At 43.5% G+C, this 27,129-nt stretch overlaps 1 protein-coding gene across 1 annotated transcript in view; it reads right to left on the minus strand.

Annotated features, from left to right (window-relative positions):
- LOC139583600 (catenin delta-2-like) overlaps positions 1-27,129 on the minus strand; it is a 400,634-nt gene that overhangs the window by 177,673 nt on the left and 195,832 nt on the right. The window contains exon 12 of the mRNA XM_071414857.1: positions 4,817-5,138. Within this exon, the coding sequence (XP_071270958.1) occupies positions 4,817-5,138 (322 nt within the window). The remainder of the gene's footprint in view (positions 1-4,816; positions 5,139-27,129) is intronic.

The following is a 27,129-nucleotide window of genomic DNA, read 5'->3' on the forward strand; positions in this document are numbered from 1 at the left end:
GTTTTCCCTAAAATTGTCTTTTTCACAATCACATTTTAACATTTCAGCAAGAAGAACTGCCCCTCCCTACCTTCAGGCTCAAACACTACATCCCAACCCGAGCACTCCGTTCCGCCACCTCTGGTCTCTAGGCCCTCCCATCCCTACGGGAGAGCAGCTCCCTTTCAGCCAAGTCAAAGCTCTTCTCTGTCCTGGCACCCCAATGGTAGAACAGGATTCCCCCTAAAGTCAGGACCCATCTCGCGAAACTGTCTGAAACCCTACCTCTTTGAAGAGTATCTTAAATAACTCTCAGGGCGTCCCCGACGCCCCTCTTTCATCACCGTCTTCTCTCCTTCCTTTTTCTCTATTCCTCCTTTCATCACTATCCCTCCTCTCACTCCCTCTCTCTATAGATTGATGGATGCTGCTGAGAGCTAGCCCAGTCACAGGCTTATTCTCTCCTTAATGAAGGTATTTGAACATGAACACTGTCTGAAAAATATATATATATATATATACATATATATATACAGTGGGGAGAACAAGTATTTGATACACTGCCGATTTTGCAGGTTTTCCTACTTACAAAGCATGTAGAGGTCTGTAATTTTTATCATAGGTACACTTCAACTGTGAGAGACGGAATCTAAAACAAAAATCCAGAAAATCACATTGTATGATTTTTAAGTAATTAATTTGCATTTTATGGCATGACATAAGTATTTGATACATCAAAAAAGCAGAACTTAATATTTGGTACAGAAACATTTGTTTGCAATTAACAGAGATCATACGTTTCCTGTAGTTCTTGACCAGGTTTGCACACACTGCAGCAGGGATTTTGGCCCACTCCTCCATACAGACCTTCTCCAGATCCTTCAGGTTTCGGGGCTGTCGCTGTGCAATACGGACTTTCAGCTCCCTCCAAAGATGTTCTATTGGGTTCAGGTCTGGAGACTGGCTAGGCCACTCCAGGACCTTTAGATGCTTCTTACGGAGCCACTCCTTAGTTGCCCTGGCTGTGTGTTTCGGGTCATTGTCATGCTGGAAGACCCAGCCACGACCCATCTTCAATGCTCTTACTGAGGGAAGGAGGTTGTTGGCCAAGATCTCGCGATACATGGCCCCATCCATCCTCCCCTCAATACGGTGCAGTCGTCCTGTCCCCTTTGCAGAAAAGCATCCCCAAAGAATGATGTTTCCACCTCCATGCTTCACGGTTGGGATGGTGTTCTTGGGGTTGTACTCATCCTTCTTCTTCCTCCAAACACGGCGAGTGGAGTTTAGACCAAAAAGCTCTATTTTTGTCTCATCAGACCACATGACCTTCTCCCATTCCTCCTCTGGATCATCCAGATGGTCATTGGCAAACTTCAGACGGGCCTGGACATGCGCTGGCTTGAGCAGGGGGACCTTGCGTGCGCTGCAGGATTTTAATCTATGACGGCGTAGTGTGTTACTAATGGTTTTCTTTGAGACTGTGGTCCCAGCTCTCTTCAGGTCATTGACCAGGTCCTGCCGTGTAGTTCTGGGCTGATCCCTCACCTTCCTCATGATCATTGATGCCCCACGAGGTGAGATCTTGCATGGAGCCCCAGACCGAGGGTGATTGACCGTCATCTTGAACTTCTTCCATTTTCTAATAATTGCGCCAACAGTTGTTGCCTTCTCACCAAGCTGCTTGCCTATTGTCCTGTAGCCCATCCCAGCCTTGTGCAGGTCTACAATTTTATCCCTGATGTCCTTACACAGCTCTCTGGTCTTGGCCATTGTGGAGAGGTTGGAGTCTGTTTGATTGAGTGTGTGGACAGGTGTCTTTTATACAGGTAACAAGTTCAAACAGGTGCAGTTAATACAGGTAATGAGTGGAGAACAGGAGGGCTTCTTAAAGAAAAACTAACAGGTCTGTGAGAGCCGGAATTCTTACTGGTTGGTAGGTGATCAAATACTTATGTCATGCAATAAAATGCAAATTAATTACTTAAAAATCATTCAATGTGATTTTCTGGATTTTTGTTTTAGATTCCGTCTCTCACAGTTGAAGTGTACCTATGATACAAATTACAGACCTCTACATGCTTTGTAAGTAGGAGAACCTGCAAAATCAGCAGTGTATCAAATACTTGTTCTCCCCACTGTATATACTGGGAGTGGAGCAGGTTAATTGAAAAACAAGTGCAGGGTAATAATGAAACACACAAATCAGCTGGGCTTGACAATCTAGACCCTCTATTTCTGAAACTATCCGTCGCCATTGTCACAACCCCTATTACCAGCCTGTTCAACCTCTCTTTCATATCGTCTGAGATCCCCAAGGATTGGAAAGCTGCCGCGGTCATCCCCCTCTTCAAAGGGGGAGACACCCTGGACCCAAACTGTTACAGACCTATATCCATCCTGCCCTGCCTTCTCTAAGGTCTTCGAAAGCCAAGTTAATAAACAGATCACTGACCATCTCGAATCCCACCGTATCTTCTCCGCTGTGCAATCCGGTTTCCGAGCCGGTCACGGGTGCACCTCAGCCACGCTCAAGGTACTAAACGATATCATAACCGCCATCGATAAAAGACAGTACTGTGCAGCCGTCTTCATCGACCTGGCCAAGGCTTTCGACTCTGTCAATCACCATATTCTTATCGGCAGACTCAGTAGCCTCGGTTTTTCTGATGACTGCCTTGCCTGGTTCACCAACTACTTTGCAGACAGAGTTCAGTGTGGTAAATCGGAGGGCATGTTGTCCGGTCCTCTGGCAGTCTCTATGGGGGTACCACAGGGTTCAATTCTCGGGCCGACTCTTTTCTCTGTATATATCAATGATGTTGCTCTTGCTGCGGGCGATTCCCTGATCCACCTCTACGCAGACGACACCATTCTGTATACTTCTGGCCCTTCCTTGGACACTGTGCTATCTAACCTCCAAACGAGCTTCAATGCCATACAACACTCCTTCCATGGCCTCCAACTGCTCTTAAACGCTAGTAAAACCAAATGCATGCTTTTCAACCGTTCGCTGCCTGCACCCGCCCGCCCGACTAGCATCACGACCCTGGACGGTTCCGACCTAGAATATGTGGACATCTATAAATACCTAGGTGTCTGGCTAGACTGTAAACTCTCTTTCCAGACTCATATTAAACATCTCCAATCCAAAATCAAATCAAGAATCGGCTTTCTATTTCGCAACAAAGCCTCCTTCACTCACGCCGCCAAACTTACCCTAGTAAAACTGACTATCCTACCGATCCTCGACTTCTACAAAATAGCTTCCAATACTCTACTCAGCAAACTAGATGCAGTTTATCATAGTGCCATCCGTTTTGTTACTAAAACACCTTATACCACCCACCACTGCGACCTGTTTGCTCTAGTCGGCTGGCCCTCGCTACATATTCGTCGCCAGACCCACTGGCTCCAGGTCATCTATAAGTCCATGCTAGGTAAAGCTCCGCCTTATCTCAGCTCACTGGTCACGATAACAACACCCACCCGTAGCACGTGCTCCAGCAGGTATATCTCACTGATCATCCCAAAAGCCAACACCTCATTTGGCCGCCTTTCCTTGCAGTTCTATGCTGCCTGTGACTGGAACGAATTGCAAAAATCGCTGAAGTTGGAGACTTTTATTTCCCTCACCAACTTTAAACATCTGCTATCTGAGCAGCTAACCGATCGCTGCAGCTGTACATAGTCCATCTGTAAACAGCCCACCCAATTTACCTACCTCATCCCCCTTACTGTTTTTATTTATTTACTTTTCTGCTCTTTTGCACACCAGTATCTCTACTTGCACAAGTTCATCTGATGATTTATCACTCCAGTGTTAATCTGCTAAATTGTAATTATTCGCTCCTATGGCCTATTTATTGCCTACCTCCTCATGCCTTTTGCACACAATGTATATAGACTCATTTTCCCCCCTACTGTGTTATTGACTTGTTTATTGTTTACTCCATGTGTAACTCTGTGTTGTTGTCTGTTCACACTGCTATGCTTTATCTTGGCCAGGTCGCAGTTGTAAATGAGAACTTGTTCTCAACTAGCCTACCTGGTTAAATAAAGGTGAAATCAAATAAATAAAAAAACACCAAGAAGGCTGGGCTGCAACACAGCACAGTGGGAAGGAGAGGTGGATAGAGTGAGACTGAAAATATATGTCTCTCTGCTGGTACAGTAATGTCTACTTCAGTCTCTCTCTGTCTTTCGTGTGTGTAAGCAGTTTATGTGTGTGTGTTTGTGTGTGTTTGTGTGTGCGTGTGTCAGTGGAGGCTGCTGAGGGGTGGATGGCTCATAATAATGGCTGGAACAGAGCAAAAGGAATGGCATCAAACCATGTGTTTGATGTATTTGATACCATTCCACCTATTCTGCTCCAGCCATTACTACGAGCCCGTCCTCCCCAATTAAGGTGCCACCAACCTCCTGTGGTATAAAGTCTCCTGCTATGTTTTCAAATCAATACCCCCCAAGGAGAGGTCAAGTGTAAACACTAGTACTGTCTGTCACACATGACTGTCAGTTCCCTCCAGAGTGAACCTCTCTGCTCTCCTACTAGTCTCTACAGCCCCACCACAAAGCTCTGTATGTTGCTGATTGATTGACAGTGATCGATTGACAGGGATCGATTAACATGGGAATTAATATGTGTGGTAACACAGGCCAGTGACCGCCACAGGATAGACCTATGGGGATTTGCAGGTCAGACACTATGATTGAAATTGTGATTGATGTGTGTGTAGGAGTATGTGTGTGTGCGTGAATGTGTGTGTTTGTGCATGAGTGTGTGTGCATATGTGTGTGTGTGTGTGTGCATGTGTGTGTGCATGCCTGATCCTACCTCGGGTCTTTCTGTATGGAGTCTATAGATGGTGATCTAGCCAGTGTGCCCTCAGGTGGCATGGCTGGTCCAGATTTGCTGTAAGGAGACTCTACAGATGGGCAGTACTGTAGTGTACGGTAGGGATCTGCAGTGTAGGGGTCTGTAGCATAGGCCTCTGCTGTATAGCCTGGGCCCACTGTAGCATAGTTATTGGCACCCCCACGACCATAACTTCCTCCGGCGCTGTGGCTGCTTCCTCCGGCGCTGTGGCTGCTTCCTCCGGCACTGTGGCTGCCTGCTCGCTGTAAAGAGGCGGAGTCGACACCGGGGGAGGATGGGGCTACATGTGGGAAATAGGGATACAAGACATAGTTCACCACCTGGTCACTGATCAGCTGCATCTGGTCTATAGGGGGAGGAGAGGAGAGGAGAGGAGAGGAGAGGAGAGGAGAGGAGAGGAGAGGAGAGGAGAGGAGAGGAGAGGAGAGGAGAGGAGAGGAGAGGAGAGGAGAGGAGAGGAGAGGAGAGGAGAGGAGAGGAGAATAGGAGAATAGGAGAATAGGAGAATAGGAGAATAGGAGAGGAGAATAGGAGAGGAGAATAGGAGAGGAGAATAGGAGAGGAGAGTAGGGAGGGGTTAGGGGAGGAGGAGAGGAAAAGGGAGGAGAGGAGCGGAGGGGAGAATAGGGGAGGAGAGGAGAGGAGAAGAGCAGAGAGAGGAGAAGAGTGGAGAGGAGTGGAGGGGAGGTTAGGGGAGGGGAGGAGAGAAGCAGAGGGGAGGTTAGGGGAGGAGAGGGGAGGGGAGGAGCAGAGGTTAGGGGAGGAGAGGGGAGGAGCAGAGGGGAGGAGAGGACAGGCAAGGAGAAGAGGTTAGGGGAGGAGAGGGGAGGGGAGGAGCAGAGGTTAGGGGAGGAGAGGAGAGGGGGAGGAGAGGGGAGGGGAGGAGCGGAGGTTAGGGGAGGAGAGGGGAGGGGAGGAGAGGACAGGAAAGGAGGAGAGGTTAGGGGAGGAGAGGGGAGGAGCAGAGGGGAGGAGAGGACAGGAAAGGAGGAGAGGGGAGGGGAGGAGCGGAGGTTAGGGGAGGAGAGGGGAGGGGAGGAGGATAGGGGAGGAGAGGAGCAGAGGTTAGGGGAGGAGAGGAGAGGGGGAGGAAAGGCGAGGTTAGGGGAGGAGAGAGGGGAGGAGAGGAGAGGGAAGATTAGGAGAGGAGTGGAGCAGAGGGGAGGTTAGGGGAGGGGAGGGGAGGAGCGGAGGGGAGGTTAGGGGAGGGGAGGGGAGGAGCGGAGGGGAGGTTAGGGGAGGGGAGGGGAGGAGCGGAGCGGAGGAGCGGAGCGGAGGAGCGGAGGGGAGAGGAGAGGAGGGGAGGAGAGGGAAGATTAGGAGAGGAGTGGAGCAGAGGGGAGGTTAGGGGAGGGGAGGAGCGGAGGGGAGGTTAGGGGAGGAGAGGGGAGGAGAGGAGCGGAGGAGCGGAGGGGAGAGGAGAGGAGGGGAGGAGAGGGAAGATTAGGAGAGGAGTGGAGCAGAGGGGAGGTTAGGGGAGGGGAGGAGCGGAGGGGAGGTTAGGGGAGGAGAGGGGAGGAGAGGAGCGGAGGGGAGAGGAGAGGAGGGGAGGAGAGGGAAGGAGAGAAGTTATAGTTAGACAGAGGAGAAAAAAAACAAGTAAACAGACAGAAGTGTGTAGAAATAATAGAAAAGCTAAAAGAGACAGAGAAAAAAGTAAATTAAGATATTAAAGACGCAGGTAACTCAACGTTTAAGAGAGTTGGGCCAGTAACTGAAAGGTCGCTGGTCTGCATCCCCGAGCCGACTAAGTGAAAAATATGTCGATGTGCCCTTGAGCAAGGCACTTAACCCTAATTGCTCCTGTAAATCGCTCTGGATAAGAGCGTCTGCTAAACGACCAAAATGTAAATAACTTAGAAAACAAATCATTCTAATAAACTGAAGGTGAAAATGTCTCATAGGGTGTGTATCTATTTCTTCCAACAATTCTACTTCAGAGGACGGGCAGGTACACACCGTAGGCTATGTAATAAGTCTGCCTCTGTAAGGATCGATATGTAGCCATTTCATGACTGGAGCTTTACGCAAACCAGTGAGCAGATCACTAAAGAGGGAATTAGCCCCTAAAACAAGTTAAAGGTGAAAATGAAAAACAACACACACACACACGCACACACACTGTAAATCATACTGTAATTCACCCTAAAGAAACACACACGCAGTGTATCTCATCCTATAGACTGAAACACAGTGTACCTCACCATACAGACTGACACACAGTGTAATCACCCTATAGACTGACCCACAGTGTATCTCACCCTATAGACTGACCCACAGTGTATCTCACCCTATAGACTGACCCACAGTGTATCTCACCCTATAGACTGACCCACAGTGTATCTCACCCTATAGACTGACCCACAGTGTATCTCACACTATAGACTGACCCACAGTGTATCTCACCCTATAGACTGACCCACAGTGTATCTCACCCTATAGACTGACCCACAGTGTAACTCACCATAGAGACTGACTCACAGTGTAACTCACTATACAGACTGACACACAGTGTAACTCACCATACAGACTGACACACAGTGTAACTCACCATACAGACTGACACACAGTGTAACTCACCATACAGACTGACACACAGTGTAACTCACCATACAGACTGACACACAGTGTAACTCACCCTACAGACTGACACACAGTGTAACTCACCATACAGACTGACACACAGTGTAACTCACCATAAAGACTGACACACAGTGTAACTTACCATACAGACTGACACACAGTGTAACTTAACATACAGACTGACACACAGTGTAACTTACCATACAGGCTGACACACAGTGTAACTCACCCTACAGACTGACACACAGTGTAACTTACCATAGAGACTGACACACAGTGTAACTTACCATACAGACTGACACACAGTGTAACTTAACATACAGACTGACACACAGTGTAACTCACCCTACAGACTGACACACAGTGTAACTCACCCTACAGACTGACACACAGTGTAACTCACCATACAGACTGACACACCGTGTAACTCACCATACAGACTGACACACAGTGTAACTCACCCCACAGACTGACACACAGTGTAACTCACCCTACAGACTGACACACACACACACACACACACACACACACACACACACACACACACACACACACACACACACACACACACACACACACACACACACACACACACACACACACACACACACACACACACACCACCTCAACCTCTTTCTAGAGTATAATTCCATTAATCTAAGACTTCTTGGTAATTATGTGAATAAACACACATGCTCCTCTCTTGTCCAACAATGAATCTTATGCTCCAGTTTAATCAATCACACCTGGAGAAAACACACAGTGCAGGTTCAGAATGTTTCCTTTGTTGAATCATTTCCCCCCTCATTTCCCCCCTCATCCTTTTATTTTATTCTTTTCATACAATTATTTTCCTGTTTTCTTTCTTTTCTATCTTATTTCTGTGTTCATTATGAGCATCACAGATCTGTAGCCTGGGGGAATGCTCCTCTATAACGGACACCCTGACTGACTCGCTGGGCTAATTGTTCAGTGTGTCACACATCAGTTTGATTAGTTGGAGAGTTGTCCCCCTGCTGCTAATCTGACTGTGAGGAACCATTGGTGATGGCTATTATATTTCTGTTGATTCTCACAATGACAAGAAAACAATGGAAAGCTTTTCCTTCTCCTCGATTTCAGGCAGCCAAAGAGAGCAAGTGTGTGTGTGTGCAGGGGGGGGGGGGGGGGCTTTTGTCCATTGTGGTGTGTACCCTTCCCAGTAGATGGCCTCCACAGCCAGCTCTGTAAACCTCAAAGGTCAAGTCACCAGAAACATCAGTCCATTACCAGAGCAAATTACTTATTCACCAGGAAAGAGAGAGAGGGAGACAGAGACAGAGAGACACAAAGAGAGAGGTAGAGACACAGATAGATACACAGAGAGAAGGAGAAAGATAGAGAGAGAGATTCCACAAAAATTATGAGGAACCCTCAGTTTTAGAGTGATTTTACGCAGTGTGTGGTTATATTTCGTCAGAACATGATGAGATTAGCGTAGATCTGCTCAAGAAACTTCTGAAGTGTAGCCTTCCAAGTGTGAGATACAGGAATGGACGGGGTATTTGTGTGTGCGTGTGTGTGTGTGTATGTGTGTGTGTGTGTGTGTGTGTGTGTGTGTGTGTGTGTGTGTGTGTGTGTGTGTGTGTGTGTGTGTGTGTGTGTGTGTGTGTGTGTGTGTGTGTGTGCGTGCGTGCGTGCGTGCGTGTGTGTGTGTGTGTGTGTATGTGTGTCTGTGTCTGTGTCTGTGTCTGTGTCTGTGTGTCTGTGTGTGTGTGTGGGGGGGGGGGGGGGGGGGGGTTCTCCCTAATTTGAGCCTAGATTGACATTTCTTATTTATTGTAACAATATTGTAATATTGTAAGACATAGATATTGGCTGTGGCTGTGACAAGGTGACAATTTGTCTGAATCAATCTGCTCCAGCCAACGAGGCAGAGAGAGACAGAGAGAGAGTGAAAGAGAGAGAAAGAGAGAGAGACAGAGAGAGGGAGGGAGGGAGAGAGAGTGTGAGAGAGAGAGAGAGAGAGAGAGAGAGAGAGAGAGAGAGTGAGAGTGTGACTGTGTCCTTCATGCATGTGTAATTGAACATTAGCCAGGTCTGTAGCATGGGAGTCTTACAACACCTGTAACCTTGGAAACCATTGCCAGTTTCCTACTGTCCCTTCTAAACTGGTGATTTACCACACTCTGGGGGCCTGACACACCGGTAGGCACTAGATGCCCATGCTAGGTGGTTCCTATGGCGTGGTTCCTAAGTCAATGGGTTTGAGCATGACTACATGTGACAAGACTGAACAAATTGTCTGTAAAAGGTCTATCTGGTTGGATCCAAATTTGGTTGGCTCATGATGCTGGCAGCACAACAGTGGACTTAATGTTGATGCTTTGGATAGAAATGCTTACTAGATGATCATATACGTACGTATAAGGTTGGTGTCACGCCCTGACCTTAGAGATCATTTTTATGTCTCTATTTTTGGTTGGTCAGGGCGTGAGTTGGGGTGGGCATTCTATGTTTTGTTCTATGTTGTCCTTTTCTATGTGTTTGGCCGGGTGTGGTTCTCAATCAGAGGCAGCTGTCTATCGTTGTCTCTGATTGAGAACCATACTTAGGTAGTCTGTTCCCACCTGTGTTTGTGGGTAGTTGTTTTCTGTTTTGTGTGTATACCTGACCGAACTGTTGTGTTTTGTTCCACTTTTGTTTTTGTCTTAGTGTTCTGAGTATATTAAAGATCATGAAGACGTACCACGCTGCACCTTGGTCCTCTCCTTCCAACAGCCGTTACAGTTGGGTTTAAAGTTAGTGATAAAAATCTCATTATAAAGTCCTCCAACATCTTCTTATTATGTCTTCCATTGAGGATATGACCTCCATAAATCCTGCTCGATAAAATATGAATTAAAGGTCCCGTAGAGGGTACAGAATCGTTAATATGACATCAACTATAAGTGCGAACCAGGCAGAAATGATGGAGGGTCCTAAATGGTACTTAATCTATATGGTCTTACATTCCAACACAATCTCACACTCAATTTGTGCAAATATAGTTTAGGGTTAGGGTATTTAATTCATTTCAGATGCTCTTATACCTTTATTCCCAACATATTATACCCCATAGGTTGTAAATAAACCCTTCATAAGCTGATATTGTCACACCCTGATCTGTTTCACCTGTCCTTGTGCTTGTCCCCACCCCCTCCAGGTGTCACCCATCTTCCCCACTTATCCTCTGGGTATACATACCTGTGTTTTCTGTCTGTCTGTGCCAGTTCGTCTTGTTTGTCAAGCTTACCAGTGTTTTTCCTTTCAGCTCCTGTCTTTTCCCAGCCTCTCTTTTTCTCGTCCTCCTGGTTTTTGACTCTTGCCTGTCCTGACCTTGGACCCGCCCGCCTGACCACTCTGCCTGTCCCTGACCCTGCCTGACATCCTGTACCTTTGCTCCACCCCAGGATTACTGAACTCTGTCTGTCCCTGACCCTGAGCCTGCCTGCCGTCCTGTACCTTTGCTCCTACTCTGGATTATCAACCCCTGCCTGCCTTGACCTATCGTTTGCCTGCCCCTGTCGTTACAATAAACATTGATACTTCACACAGACTGCACTTGGGTCTTACCTTGATTCCTGATAGATATAACTTGTATGATTATCATAGAGATGTGAAACCCATAGCTGAATGGCTTCAGACTGAGCATTTCTCACCATTTATTTACGGAGAACAATTTCCGTTCTATAGCAGGTAGTGTCAATTTCTTTACAGTACTATGTTGACTAATTGTTGCTTTCTTCTGTGGAAAAACAGAATATGTATAACAATGCAAAATATACCAAAAGCTAAATCAAACAGAAATTTACGACTATTTAATCATATTAATCATTACTGAAACATGCAAACTACAAACATTTAACCAGATAATGAATACATGACTAGGGCTGTTACGGTGACCGTATTACCGCCACACCGGCGGTCAAGAGTCAGGAAGAAAGTCAAATTCCACGTGACCGTTTAGTCACGGTAATAAGGCCTCTCCAAGCTCTGATGCTGCTGATGGTCATTAGTAGCCTACCAAACTTGCTAACTGCCTGGTACCCAGCACTCTATTGTCCCTCTAATCACTCTGACATTAATGTAAATATAATCAAAATTCTAATCAAACACTTCATGAGAGCCCATGAGCTCGTGTCGCTCAACATTTCTATAGGCTATGCAATTGAGAAAACAGAGTGATGGCCTCTATTAAAAAGAGGAGGATCCCATCAGCTTTCTATAGGCTAGGCCTACTATATTTATTTCTCAACTTTCCTAATATTAAGCACATTGGTTTTACTTACAAAAGGAGATGAAAATGAACCACGGGAAAGCGTACTGCTTTCGCTATTTAAGAGTATAGATGACATGTATTTTTTTCCGCTGCCCCTGTTTCGAGACAAGTGCATGTTAATGGTCCATTCTGAATCAAAACAAATTTCACACATATATTATTTAATATATGTAAAGACAAGATTAAATCAAAAATAGTCTGATGGGTGACAATATTACCCTATCACTTGTGAATTACATATTATCACTTGTGAATGATGCCCAGCTGAAGGCAAGATACAGCGAATGCTTTTTTTTGCAATTTTTTAAAATCATAGTCACACACCTCATGTAGCCTAGCACAAAGGCCTATATTTTTTCATAAAGTTTGTACCAACTAAAGTGGCCAAATAACTTCTTAAAATGAAACACATTAATGCACTTTACAATGGGTGTAGATGTAACGATTGTCTATTTCGTCCTCCTCATCGGACGAGGAGAGGCGAGAAGGATCGGACCAATATGCAGAATGGTTCGTGCTCATGATGATTTATTAAGACCGAAACTGAACACTGAAATACAAAACAATAAACGAAGTGCAGAAAACCGAAACAGTACCGTGTGGTGAAAACACTAACACGGTAGACAAACACCCACAAAACACACGTGAAACCCAGGCTGCCTAAGTAGGATTCTCAATCAGGGACAACGATTGACAGCTGCCTCTGATTGAGAATCATACCAGGCCGAACACAAAATCCCAACATAGAAAATCACACATAGACAACCCACCCAACTCACGCCCTGACCATACTAAATAAATACAAAACAAGGGAAAACAGGTCATGAACGTGACAGAACCCCCCCCTTAAGGTGCGAACTCCGGGCGCACCACCTAAAACTCTAGGGGAGGGTCTGGGTGGGCGTCTGTCCGCGGTGGCGGCTCTGGTGCAGGACGTGGACCCCACTTCACCATTGTTTTTGTCCGCCTCCTTAATCGCCCCCGTGGCCTCTTATGAGCGGCGATCCCCGCCGCCGACCTTGGCCTGGGGACCCTAGCCATGGGTCCCGAATGCACGGGGAATTCCGGCAGCGCCGGACAGGCGGGAGACTCCGGCAGCGCTGGAGTGAAGGACGCCTCCGGCAGCTCCAGAGTGAAGGGCGATTTTGGCATCGCCTGGCTGACTGCAGGCTCTGGCGGATCCTGGCTGGCTGGCTCTGGCAGCTCCTGGCTGGCTGGCTCTGGCAGCTCCTGGCTGGCTGACGGCTATGGCTGGTCATGGCTGGCTGACGGCTCTAGCTGGTCATGGCTGGCTGACGGCTCTGGCTGGTCATGGCTGGCTGACGGCTCTGGCTGGTCATGGCTGGCTGACGGCTCTGGCTGGTCATGGCTGGCTGACGGCTCTGGCTGGTCATGGCTGGCTGACGGCTCTGGCTGGTCATGGCTGGCTGACGGCTCTGGCTGGTCATGGCTGGCTGACGGCTCTGGCTGGTCATGGCTGGCTGACGGCACTGGCAGGTCATGTCTGGCGGACGGCTCTGGCTGCTCCTGTCTGGCGGACGGCTCTGGCTGCACCTGTCTGGCGGACGGCTCTAGCGGCTCGGGACAGACGGGCAGCTCTGACAGACGGGCAGCTCTGACGGCTCGGGACAGACGGACAGCTCTGACGGTTCGGGACAGACGGGCAGCTCTGACGGTTCGGGACAGACGGGCAGCTCTGACGGCTCGGGACAGACGGGCGGCTCAGATGACGCTGGGCAGGCAGGCAGCTCAGACAGCGCTGGGCAGGCAGGCAGCTCAGACAGCGCTGGTCAGGCAGGCAGCTCAGACAGCACTGGGCAGGCAGGTACACCTGTAGGGAGGAGACGGAGAGACAGCCTGGTGCGGGGGGCTGCCACCGGAGGACTGGTACGTGGAGGTGGCACCGGATATACCGGACCGTGAAGGAGTACACGAGCTCTTGAGCACCGAGCCTGCCCAACCTTACCTGGTTGAATGGTCCCCGTAGCCCTGCCAGTGCGGCGAGGTGGAATAACCCGCACTGGGCTAAGCACGCGTACTGGGGACACCGTGCGCTCCACCGCATAACACGGTGTCTGACCAGTACGACGCCCTCTCACTCCACGGTAAGCACGGGGAGTTGTGTCAGGTTTCCTACCCGGCTTTGCCACACTCTGCGTGTGCCCCCCTCCCAAGAAATGTTTGGGTCTGACTCTCGGGCTCCCAACCGCGTCGCCGCGCTGCCTCCTCATACCAGCGCCTCTCTGCCTTCGCTGCCTCCAGCTCGGCTTTAGGCCGGCGATATTCCCCTGGCTGAGCCCAGGGTCCCTTGCCGTTCAGAATCTCCTCCCACGTCCATGAGTCCTGGATTTTTCTCCGCTGCTGCTGCTGCTGTCGCTGCCCTTTTACAATCTGCTTGGTCCTTTGTTGGTGGGTGTTTCTGTAACGATTGTCTATTTCGTCCTCCTCATCGAACGAGGAGAGGCGAGAAGGATCGGACCAATATGCAGAATGGTTTGTGCTCATGATGATTTTATTAAAACCGAAACTGAACACTGAAATACAAAACAATAAACGAAGTGCAGAACACCGAAACAGTACCGTGTGGTGAAAACACTAACACGGTAGACAAACACCCACAAAACACACGTGAAACCCAGGCTGCCTAAGTATGATTCTCAATCAGGGACAACGATTGACAGCTGCCTCTGATTGAGAATCATACCAGGCTGAACACAAAATCCCAACATAGAAAATCACACATAGACAACCCACCCAACTCACGCCCTGACCATACTAAATAAATACAAAACAAGGGAAAACAGGTCAGGAACGTGACAGTAGAGCCTAACTGGCACACATACACAGTGTGAGTTTCAAATTTGGGGAAGATAATTTTCACCATAAAAATGCACCATTATAATAAAAGCATTACATGCATAATTGCATTTGCGGTCACTTTAAGAATGGTGTTTCCTGCTAATGGAACATTTGCGCTTGTAGCCTACTGCCATGTATCGTCAGTTGCGTCAGGCTCATTGCTTAATTTTTTTTTTTTGATGCTAGTGGTTGTATTAATTTGGGATCTATCGCATCCCACAACTGTCCCAGACTGTTTGGAATATTTATTTCTAACAGACTAGAATAGGTCAACCTTTGTACCATGGGGGATAGTAGATTGACAAAGGCTAGTGCTTTGATGTTCGTTAGGCCTACTCATCTTGTTGGTTGACGAAAAGTAAATGTGGACAGTTCTTCCAATATCTTCAATATGTGCCTCGGAATTGGATAAGGACACGCACAGTTGCATCCCCGATGTGTCTGTCTTCACTTGTAGCCTGTGAGAAAGACACGATCAGGTGACTGAGAGCCATGTGAGTGAGAAGCACGCAGCTGGGAGAAGGGGATTATAAGGAGAAGGGAATTGTAATTATTATATTCAGCACAAGGGCACAATGCCCACTGGCTGCAAAAGGCATATCTTTTTTTAGGGGGCATTACGGCAACACAAAGGGGATGCAGCCGGGAAATTCTAGGCATTATCAAGTGCTTGTCAAAATGTGAATGAGAGGCTGATGAAGTGTGTAGAGGCTGCGCAAAATAACAAAGCAAAGCTCATGCCTTTCATGCAACTTTTTTCAAATCATCATTAGAATCGCATCATGCAGCCTTAGAATGTATTAAAAATCAAAACATATAGCCCATAATTTTTACATTTTTATTTAACCTTTATTTAACTAGGCAAGTCATATCATAACTAAAGTTACATAACTAAAGTTACATAAATAACTATTTTATTCAGCTTATGTTCAATTGTATTCTTCATACTATAAAATAATGAAAAATAATGCCACGAAATTCTAAGCAAATCTTGTCTGCTAAATGAACTTGTATAGCCCACAACAATCTGGCATAGCCTGATCAGGACCTAAAATATGGACAACTCAGAGTGTGCTATTCTGTTCTTCTGAAATAGACTACATTTTCTTCATATCTATATCTGTCTAAAATAAATAATGGATTTATTGCGATGGTGTAGTTGATATTACATTGATTTATTAGACTGTTTAAAATGTAGATGTTCCAAAGGTCTGCATGAGTACAACATGAGTATAAACAAAGTGAGTGTGTGTATATGTGTGTAAGTGTTTGTGTGCGTGTGTGTGTATTATGGTGTGTATTAGAATTTCCCATCAAAAAAAATGTATCCCCATTCCCAAATCAAATACCTTAATCAATACCACATTTTTTAAATGTTTTATTTTATTTATCTTTTTTTCCAATCTGGCAATCCTCATAAAATTCGACAGCCTTGTATAAAATGCATTATGAAAAAAATGGTGTAATGTCGGCTCCACGAAAAACAACGTAAAGCTACAACAGTAATATTATTATTTTGGTGACAACCTGGTTGATTAAAAATAGTGGGTTGTTAACACGTTTGTTTTTTTATATAAATAAATATGGGACACAAAAAAAGGCAGTGTAGAACACCAATGCCCATCATGCATTGGTCTAATAACTTTCAAAAGATTGTTCCGAAGTTTACCCCCCAAAAATGTATATTCTATGAATGAAGTCGCACAAAAATGTGTATTTTCTTACCAATTAAGTCGTACAAAAATGTCTATTTTCCTATGAATTAACTCACACAAAAATGTGTCTTTCACACAAATGAATCTAGACACAAAAACAAACAAAATCTGCTAAAAGAATTTTTGTACGGAATTGCACGAATTGAGTGTGAGATTGTGTTGCAAATCCGGAAACTATACACAGTATAATTTAATTATATTTCCTCATATATCCATCCAGAGAGCTAAATGTTTCTGGCACAGATTGTATGTTACCTGTAGCTAGCTACATGTCCATATTTTTACTCTCAATTTATTTATTAACTTTTACTCCAAATAAAAGGTGCATTCTTTTTTCATAAATATAATTTTCTTCTCCAGAGGAGAATTGTGTGTGTGTAAGCCCATTCCTACGTGAACAGCATTAGTAGCTGATTAATATTATTTTATCTTCAGCTGTAAATTGTGTCCGTATAAACCCATGTGAACAGGTGCTACATAATAAGACATCCAACTTGGTTGGTTATTTGCTCCAGCATCTTTTTGATCCTGCAGGTTCAAAGTCATGTAATAATTCTCCATTGATATCCAGCTAGGAATTCAGTAGAACATCAGTCTCTGGAGCTATTCTGAAAGCTGTCTGTTTGGCTGTGTGTTTATTTGAAGGCGCAGGTGGGAGTAGTGTGTGTTAGAGGGTGTGTACATGTATGTATGTATGTATGTATGTATGTATGTATGTATGTATGTATGTATGTATGTATGTATGTATGTATGTATGTATGTATGTATGTATGTATGTATGTATGTATGTATGTATGTATGTATGCATGTATGCATGTATGTATGTATGTATGTATGTATGTATGTATCTGTCTCTGTGTATGTGCAGGTGCAGGTGAGAGTTGTGTGAGGGTGTGTGTTTGTGCATGTATGTATGTGTCTCTGTGTATGTGCAGGTGACAATTGAGCTAAAACTCATCTTTTCACTTGAGCTGAATTTAGTGATGATGTTAAATAAAATAAAAAAATATTCAGCAAGTAATTAATACGTTTCTAAAATCTCATCGAAAACCGACCCCAAAACACACACTATCTGACATGTTTCTTACCAGCTAATGTGCTTCTGTGGCTTTTCGACTTTAGACAGAACTACTCAAAACTGTCACGAATACCACCGAAGGTGGCTCCCCTTCCTGTTCGGGTGGCGCTCGGCGGTCGTCGTCTCCGGTCTACTAGCTGCCACCGATCCCTTTTTCCTTTTCGTTTATTTCTGTCTAATTGTTTTCACCTGTTCCTTGTTGGGGTTTTGGGATGGGTGCTATTTATGTTCGTTTTGCCCGCTGGTGTTTGTGCGGGCATGTTGGTTGTTACGTTTGGTGATGTATCGTGTATTGTTTGGGGTTTTCGCTGTCCAGTGTTTGTAACGCGGTTTGGGGTTTGTTTAGCACCAGTGTTTTGGGCATTCACCCATGTTTTGGACCTGTTACATTTTGAAGGACATTAAAGCGTTTTCCCGTTCATTTCGCTCTCTGCATTTGACTCCTCACTCATTTCACTCACCCGTCGTTACAAAAAGTTGGCAAACAAGCGCTTTCTTCAGTTAGATACTAAATTGTTTTAGGGGTGCAAATTTCACTGGGGACATATCCCCCTCACATTCTGAAATGATATTTTTGTCCCCCACAGTTTTATCATTGGAATGTGATACAAAACGAGGCAACGGTGTAATTTAGAACCATGCGGGCGCCTCCGAGCGGTCGGGTAAGCTATTTGGAGTTTTTATCCGACAGAAAAAAATGATGTCACCCCCACTTCTGAAACAAAAGTTGCGCCCCTGAATTGTATTACGGTATATATTGCATGCTATTTCTATGGAAACAGAGGAATGTTTTTATTTAATTGAATATGTCCAGGTATATTAAACACTGTCTTTTTACCTTGAACAGTATGAGGTAAGGTCACCCTACTGAGACAGGTTAAATATTTCCATCTTCTCTCCACTGTTGATCGTTAACTTTAACTTTTAAAATAATCACTTATATGTTATGAACCTTCCTTCGCTGCCGGGGTAAAATTGAGGTCTTCTCTCACTCTCTCGCTCTCTCTCTAGAATGTCAGCTCTCATTACTAAAGGCATACAACATATTCAGAAGGGAGTGAATTGGCTTTATGGTTTTATGCAAAACAGGCTTTCACTGTGTGTGTGTGTGTGCGCATGTCTGTGTGTGTATGGACGGTGCGTGAGTGTAGCCTTCTTCTGAAAAGGCCTGGTGTCATATTAGAAAGCTTTGATGAGAGCATTAAACAGAACCGCCAAACGGGCACTTGCCAAGTGTCTGTGTCGGCAGCTCTCCAAAGAGGCAATGTTTGAATAGGGGACATGTGTGTGTGTGTGCACCCGTTTGGCTGTGTGTGTGCGTGTGCATGTGTGTGTGACAGGCTCCATGCTGAGCAGTGTGTTTCTGACAGCTCTCCCTCCAGGCCGAAGCTAATCCCTCTTTGTTTTCTAGAAAAAAACAGATTTTACAGAGAATCCCCTCTGGTGTCCTTGGTAGAGACACACACGCACACACACACACACACATGCACACGCACAAACGCACACACACACACACAGATTCTGGTAAGATTGAAGGCGTATAGCGGAGGAGAATGCAGGGAGAGGAATTAAGAGTTAATACTACTTAATACTAGGCAGGGTGTCTTAGAGATAATTCACCCTGAGAAGCAGAGAGATAGAGTTTAATGAGAGTTACACCTCCAGATTATATCCTGTAGAGGAGTTGAACACGTTACTCATGGTGACTCTGTAGTATCACTGTTTTTCATTCCATCAACTCACCACTCATATGAATGCGTTAACTGTTTTCACACAAGGTTTGTAGAAACCCAACTAAGCTCTAGCCTCTCCCTCCACTGTCGCAGTAGAGTTTAGCTGCAGTGCAGGGTGTAGATGTGCGGATGTGTGTGTGTGTTATTATAAAAAAAAGTAATAGCTTGAAGTAGACCACATTAACCTGCTGTACTATGTGGCGCTGGACTGGTTTACTCTGAGAAAACACACACACACACACAAAGCTACGACGGCATACCTGCCTACCTCAAACTGCGTTTATAGGTTACACCAATACCACAAATAAACAATACATTGCAGGCTTTAGAGTTAATTCAGTAGTGTTATAGAGAGAGATCCAGCTCTCTAAAGAAATGACTTATAGCATTAATTACTGTGATTCACAGCTGGATGATGAAACTATAATGTGGAGTCAGGGTTTAAATAGTACAACTAATACATAATGAACCAAATGAATGACTATACTGTTATACAGACTACACTGTAATACTGGCTATAGTGTTATACTACTGTTATACTGACTATACTGTTATAATGACACTACTGTTATATACTGACTACACTGTTATACTGACTATACTGTTATAATGACAATACTGTTATATACTGACCGTATTGTTATATACTGACAATACTGTTATACTGACAATACTGTTAAATACTGACTATACTGTTATAATGGCAATACTGTTATACTGACTATAATGTAATACTGACTATAGTGTTACACTACTGTTATACTGACTATACTGGTATAATGACAATACTGTTATACTGACTATACTGTTACATGACAATACTGTTATAATGACAATACTGTTATAATGACAATACTGTTATACTGACTATACTGTTATACAGACTATACTGTAATACTGACTATACCGTTATGACAATAATGTTATATACTGACTATACTAATATATACTGACTATATTCTTAGATATTAACAATACTGTTATACTGGCTTTGCTGTTATACTGACTATACTGTTATATACTGACTATATTGTTATATACTGCCAATACTGTTATACTGACTATACTGTTATACTGACTATACTGTAATACTGACTATACTGTTATATACTGACTATAACGATATATACATGTATCCTGTTATATACTGACTATACAGTTATATACAGACTATACTGTTATATACTGACTATACTATTATATATACTAACTATACTGTTACACTGACTATACTGTTATATACTGGTATATACTGACACTACTGTTAATATACTCCTTTAATGGTATATACTGGTATATACAGATTATAGTGTTATATACTGATTATACTGGTATATACTGACTATACTGTTATGTACTCTTATATAATGACTATACTGTTATATAGTGACACTACTGTTATATACTCTTATACTGTTATATACTGACAATACTGTTATATACTGACAATACTGTTACATACTGACTATACTGTTATATACTGGCTATACTGTCATACTGACTATGCTGTTATATAATGACTATACTGTTATACTGACTATGCTGTTATATAATGACTATACTGTTATACTGACTATGCTGTTATATAATGACTATACTGTTATACTGACTATGCTGTTATAATGACTACACTGTTATAATGACTATACTATTATATACTGACTATACTGTTATATAATGACTATACTGTTATATACTGACTATACTGTTATAATACTGATATATTGACTATAGTGTTATACTACTGTTATAATGACTATACTGTTATATACTGAAAATACTGTTATAATAACGATACTGGTATACTGACTATACTGTTATAATGACTATACTGATACTGACTATACTGGTATACTGGCTATACTGGTATACTGACTATACTGGTATACTGACTATACTGTTATAATACTGTTATAATGACTATACTGTTATAATGACTATGCTGTTATACTGGCTATACTGTTATACTGACTAAACTGTTATAATACTGTTATAATGACTATACTGTTATACTGACTATACTGTTATACTGACTATATTGTTATACTGACTATACTGTTAAAATGACTATACTGTTATAATGACTATACTGTTATAATGGTGGTATAATGACTATACTGTTATACTGACTATACTGTTATACTGACTATACTGTTATACTGACTAAACTGTTATAATACTGTTATAATGACTATACTGTTATACTGACTATATTGTTATACTGACTATACTGTTATAATGACTATACTGTTATAATGACTATACTGTTATAATGGTGTTATAATGACTATACTGTTATACTGACTATACTGTTATACTGACTATACTGTTATACTGACTAAACTGTTAAAATACTGTTATAATGACTATACTGTTATAATGACTATATTGTTATAATACTGTTATACTGACTATACTGGTATACTGACTATACTGTTATAATGACTATACTGTTATACTGACTATACTGTTATACTGACTATACTGTTATACTGACTAAACTGTTATAATACTGTTATAATGACTATACTGTTATACTGACAAAACTGTTATAATACTGTTATACTGACTATACTGTTATAATACTGGTATAATGACTATACTGTTATACTGACTAAACTGTTATAATACTGTTATAATGACTATACTGTTATACTGACTACACTGTTATATACTGACTATACTGTTATAATGACTATATTGTTATACTGCCTATATTGTTATACTGCCTATATTGTTATACTGACTACACTGTTATAATGACTATATTGTTATACTGCCTATATTGTTATACTGACTATACTGTTATGATGGTGTTATAATGGCCATACTGTTATAATGACTATACTGTTATAATACTGTTATAATGACTATACTGTTATAATGGTGTTATAATGACTATACTGTTATACTGACTAAACTGTTATAATACTGTTATAATGACTATACTGTTATAATGACTATACTGTTATACTGACTAAACTGTTATAATACTCTTATAATGACTATACTGTTATACTGACTATACTGTTATACTGACTAAACTGTTATAATACTGTTATAATGACTATACTGTTATAATGACTATACTGTTATACTGACTAAACTGTTATAATACTGTTATAATGACTATACTGTTATAATGACTATACTGTTATACTGACTAAACTGTTATAATACTGTTATACTGACTATACTGTTATAATGGTGTTATACTGACTATACTGTTATACTGACAAAACTGTTATAATACTGTTATACTGACTATACTGTTATAATAGTGTTATACTGACTATACTGTTATACTGACTAAACTGTTATACTGACTATATTGTTATACTGACTATACTGATAATGACTATACTGTTATAAAGACTATAGTGTTATACGGACTAAACTGTTATAAAGAATATAGTGTTATACTGACTATACTGTTAAAATTACTATACTGTTATAATACTGTTATACAGACTATACTGTTATACTGACTATACTGTTATATAATGACTATACTGTTATAAAGATTATAGTGTTATACGGACTAAACTGTTATAAAGAATATAGTGTTATACTGACTATACTGTTAAAATTACTATACTGTTATAATGACTATACTGTTATAATACTGTTATACTGACTATACTGTTATACAGACTATATTGTTATAATGACTATACTGTTATAATGACTACACTGTTATAATGACTATATTGTTATAACGACTATATTGTTATAATGACTATACTGTTATAATGACTACACTGTTATAATGACTATATTGTTATAATGACTATATTGTTATAATGACTATATTGTTATACTGCCTATATTGTTATACTGACTATACTGTTATACTGCCTATATTGTTATACTGACTATATTGTTATAATTGACTACACTGTTATAATGACTATATTGTTATACTGCCTATATTGTTATACTGACTATACTGTTATGATGGTGTTATAATGGCTATACTGTTATACTGACTATATTGTTATAATACTGTTATAATGACTATACTGTTATAATGACTATACTGTTATAATGACTATACTGTTATTTTTTTATTTATTTTTTATTTCACCTTTATTTAACCAGGTAGGCTAGTTGAGAACAAGTTCTCATTTGCAACTGCGACCTGGCCAAGATAAAGCATAGCAGTGTGAACAGACAACACAGAGTTACACATGGAGTAAACAATAAACAAGTCAATAACATGGTAGAAAAAAGAGAATCTACAGTGGGGAGAACAAGTATTTGATACACTGCCGATTTTGCAGGTTTTCCTACTTACAAAGCATGTAGAGGTCTGTCATTTTTATCATAGGTACACTTCAACTGTGTATACAATGTGTGCAAAAGGCATGAGGTAGGCAATAAGTCGAATAATTACAATTTAGCAGATTAACACTGGAGTGATAAATCATCAGATGAACATGTGCAAGAAGAGATACTGGTGTGCAAAAGAGCAGAAAAGTAAATAAATAAAAGCAGTATGGGGGGTGAGGTAGGTAAATTGGGTGGGTAGTTTACAGATGGACTATGTACAGCTGCAGCGATCGGTTAGCTGCTCGGATAGCAGATTTTTAAAGTTGTTGAGGGAGATAAAAGTCTCCAACTTCAGAGATTTTTGCAATTCGTTCCAGTCGCAGGCAGCAGAGAACTGGAAGGAAAGGCGTCCAAATGAGGTTTTAGCTTTAGGGATGATCAGTGAGATACACCTGCTGGAGCGCGTGCTGCGGGTGGGTGTAGCCATCGTGACCAGTGAACTGAGATAAGGCGGCACTTTACCTAGCATAGCCTTGTAGATGACCTGGAGCCAGTGGGTCTGACGACGAACATGTAGCGAGGGCCAGCCGACTAGGGCATACAGGTCGCAGTGGTGGGTCGTATAAGGTGCTTTAGTAACAAAACGAATGGCACTGTGATAAACTGCATCCAGTTTGCTGAGTAGAGTGTTGGAAGCTATTTTGTAGATGACATCGCCGAAGTCGAGGATCGGTAGGATAGTCAGTTTTACTAGGGTAAGTTTGGCGGCGTGAGTGAAGGAGGCTTTGTTGCGGAATAGAAAGCCGATTCTTGATTTGATTTTGGATTGGAGATGTTTGATATGAGTCTGGAAGGAGAGTTTGCAGTCTAGCCAGACACCTAGGTACTTATAGATGTCCACATATTCTAGGTCGGAACCGTCCAGGGTGGTGATGCTAGTCGGGCGTGCGGGTGCAGGCAGCGAACGGTTGAAAAGCATGCATTTGGTTTTACTAGCGTTTAAGAGCAGTTGGAGGCCACGGAAGGAGTGTTGTATGGCATTGAAGCTCGTTTGGAGGTTAGATAGCACAGTGTCCAAGGAAGGGCCGGAAGTATATAGAATGGTGTCGTCTGCGTAGAGGTGGATCAGGGAATCGCCCGCAGCAAGAGCAACATCATTGATGTATACAGAGAAAAGAGTCGGCCCGAGAATTGAACCCTGTGGTACCCCCATAGAGACTGCCAGAGGACCGGACAACATGCCCTCCGATTTGACACACTGAACTCTGTCTGCAAAGTAGTTGGTGAACCAGGCAAGGCAGTCATTAGAAAAACCGAGGCTACTGAGTCTGCCGATAAGAATATGGTGATTGACAGAGTCGAAAGCCTTGGCCAGGTCGATGAAGACGGCTGCACAGTAATGTCTTTTATCGATGGCGGTTATGATGTCGTTTAGTACCTTGAGCGTGGCTGAGGTGCACCCGTGACCGGCTCGGAAACCGGATTGCACAGCGGAGAAGGTACGGTGGGATTCGAGATGGTCAGTGATCTGTTTGTTGACTTGGCTTTCGAAGACCTTAGATAGGCAGGGCAGGATGGATATAGGTCTGTAACAGTTTGGGTCCAGGGTGTCTCCCCCTTTGAAGAGGGGGATGACCGCGGCAGCTTTCCAATCCTTGGGGATCTCAGATGATACGAAGGAGAGGTTGAACAGGCTGGTAATAGGGGGTGCGACAATGGCGGCGGACAGTTTCAGAAATAGGGGGTCCAGATTGTCAAGCCCAGCTGATTTGTATGGGTCCAGGTTTTCCAGCTCTTTCAGAACATCTGCTATCTGGATTTGGGTAAAGGAGAAGCTGGGGAGGCTTGGGCGAGTAGCAGCGGGGGGGGTGGGGCTGTTGGCCAAGGTTGGAGTCGCCAGGAGGAAGGCATGGCCAGCCATTGAGAAATGCTTGTTGAAGTCTTCGATTATCACGGATTTATCGGTGGTGACCGTGTTACCTAGCCTCAGTGCAGTGGGCAGCTGGGAGGAGGTGCTCTTGTTCTCCATGGACTTTACAGTATCCCAGAACTTTTTGGAGTTAGAGCTACAGGATGCGAATTTCTGTTTGAAAAAGCTGGCCTTTGCTTTCCTGACTGACTGCGTGTATTGGTTCCTGACTTCCCTGAACAGTTGCATATCGCGGGGGCTCTTCGATGCTATTGCAGTTCGCCACAGGATGTTTTTGTGCTGGTCGAGGGCAGTCAGGTCTGGAGTGAACCAAGGGCTATATCTGTTCTTGGTTCTGCATTTTTTGAACGGAGCATGCTTGTCTAATATGGTGAGGAAGTAACATTTAAAGAATGACCAGGCATCCTCAACTGACGGGATGAGGTCAATATCCTTCCAGGGTACCCGGGCCAGGTCGATTAGAAAGGCCTGCTCGCAGAAGTGTTTTAGGGAGCGTTTGACAGTGATGAGGGGTGGTCGTTTGACCGCGGACCCGTGGCGGATACAGGCAATGAGGCAGTGATCGCTGAGATCTTGATTGAAGACAGCAGAGGTGTATTTGGAGGGCAGGTTGGTCAGGATAATGTCTATTAGGGTGCCCATGTTTACGGATTTAGGGTTGTACCTGGTGGGTTCCTTGATGATTTGTGTGAGATTGAGGGCATCAAGCTTGGATTGTAGGACTGCCGGGGTGTTAAGCATATCCCAGTTTAGGTCACCTAACAGAACAAACTCTGAAGCTAGATGGGGAGCGATCAATTCACAGATGGTGTCCAGGGCACAGCTGGGAGCTGAGGGGGGTCGGTAGCAGGCGGCAACAGTGAGAGACTTATTTCTGGAGAGATTAATTTTTAAAATTAGAAGTTCGAACTGTTTGGGCATAGACCTGGAAAGTATGACAGAACTTTGCAGGCTATCTCTGCAGTAGATTGCAACTCCTCCCCCTTTGGCAGTTCTATCTTGACGGAAAGTGTTATAGTTGGGTATGGAAATCTCAGAATTTTTGGTGGCCTTCCTAAGCCAGGATTCGGACACGGCAAGGACATCAGGATTGGCAGAGTGTGCTAAAGCGGTGAGTAAGGCAAACTTAGGGAGGAGGCTTCTGATGTTGACATGCATGAGGCCAAGGCTTTTTCGATCGCAGAAGTCAACAAATGAGGGTGACTGGGGACATGCAGGGCCTGGGTTTACCTCCACATCACCCGAGGAACAGAGGAGTAGTAGGATGAGGGTGCGGCTAAAGGCTATCAAAACTGGTCGCCTAGAGCGTTGGGGACAAAGAATAAAAGGAGCAGATTTATGGGCGTGGTAGAATAGATTCTGGGCATAATGTGCAGACAGGGGTATGGAGGGGCGCGGGTACAGCGGAGGCAAGCCCAGGCACTGGGTGATGATAAGAGAGGTTGTATCTCTGGACATGCTGGTCTCAATGGGTGAGGTCACCGCATGTGTGGGGGGTGGGACAAAGGGGGTATCAGAGGTACGGAGAGTGGAATTACAGGGTCCATTGCAAACCAAAACAATGATAATGAAAACTAGCCTGAACAACAGTATGCAAGGCATATTGATATTTGAGAGAGACATACAATAAGGCATAAAGTGATTGCAGGTCTTGATTGGGAGAGCTAGCTAAAACAACAGGTAAGATAACAGCAGCAATAACAGGGTGCTAGTCTAACACAGCAACAACAGGTAAAAATGGCGACGACTAGGCAGAGAGGGTCGGATTAACTACACACAGATCCTGAGTTAAAGCACAGAG

Source organism: Salvelinus alpinus, chromosome 8 (genome assembly GCF_045679555.1).
Source record: "Salvelinus alpinus chromosome 8, SLU_Salpinus.1, whole genome shotgun sequence".
NCBI lineage: Eukaryota > Metazoa > Chordata > Actinopteri > Salmoniformes > Salmonidae > Salvelinus > Salvelinus alpinus.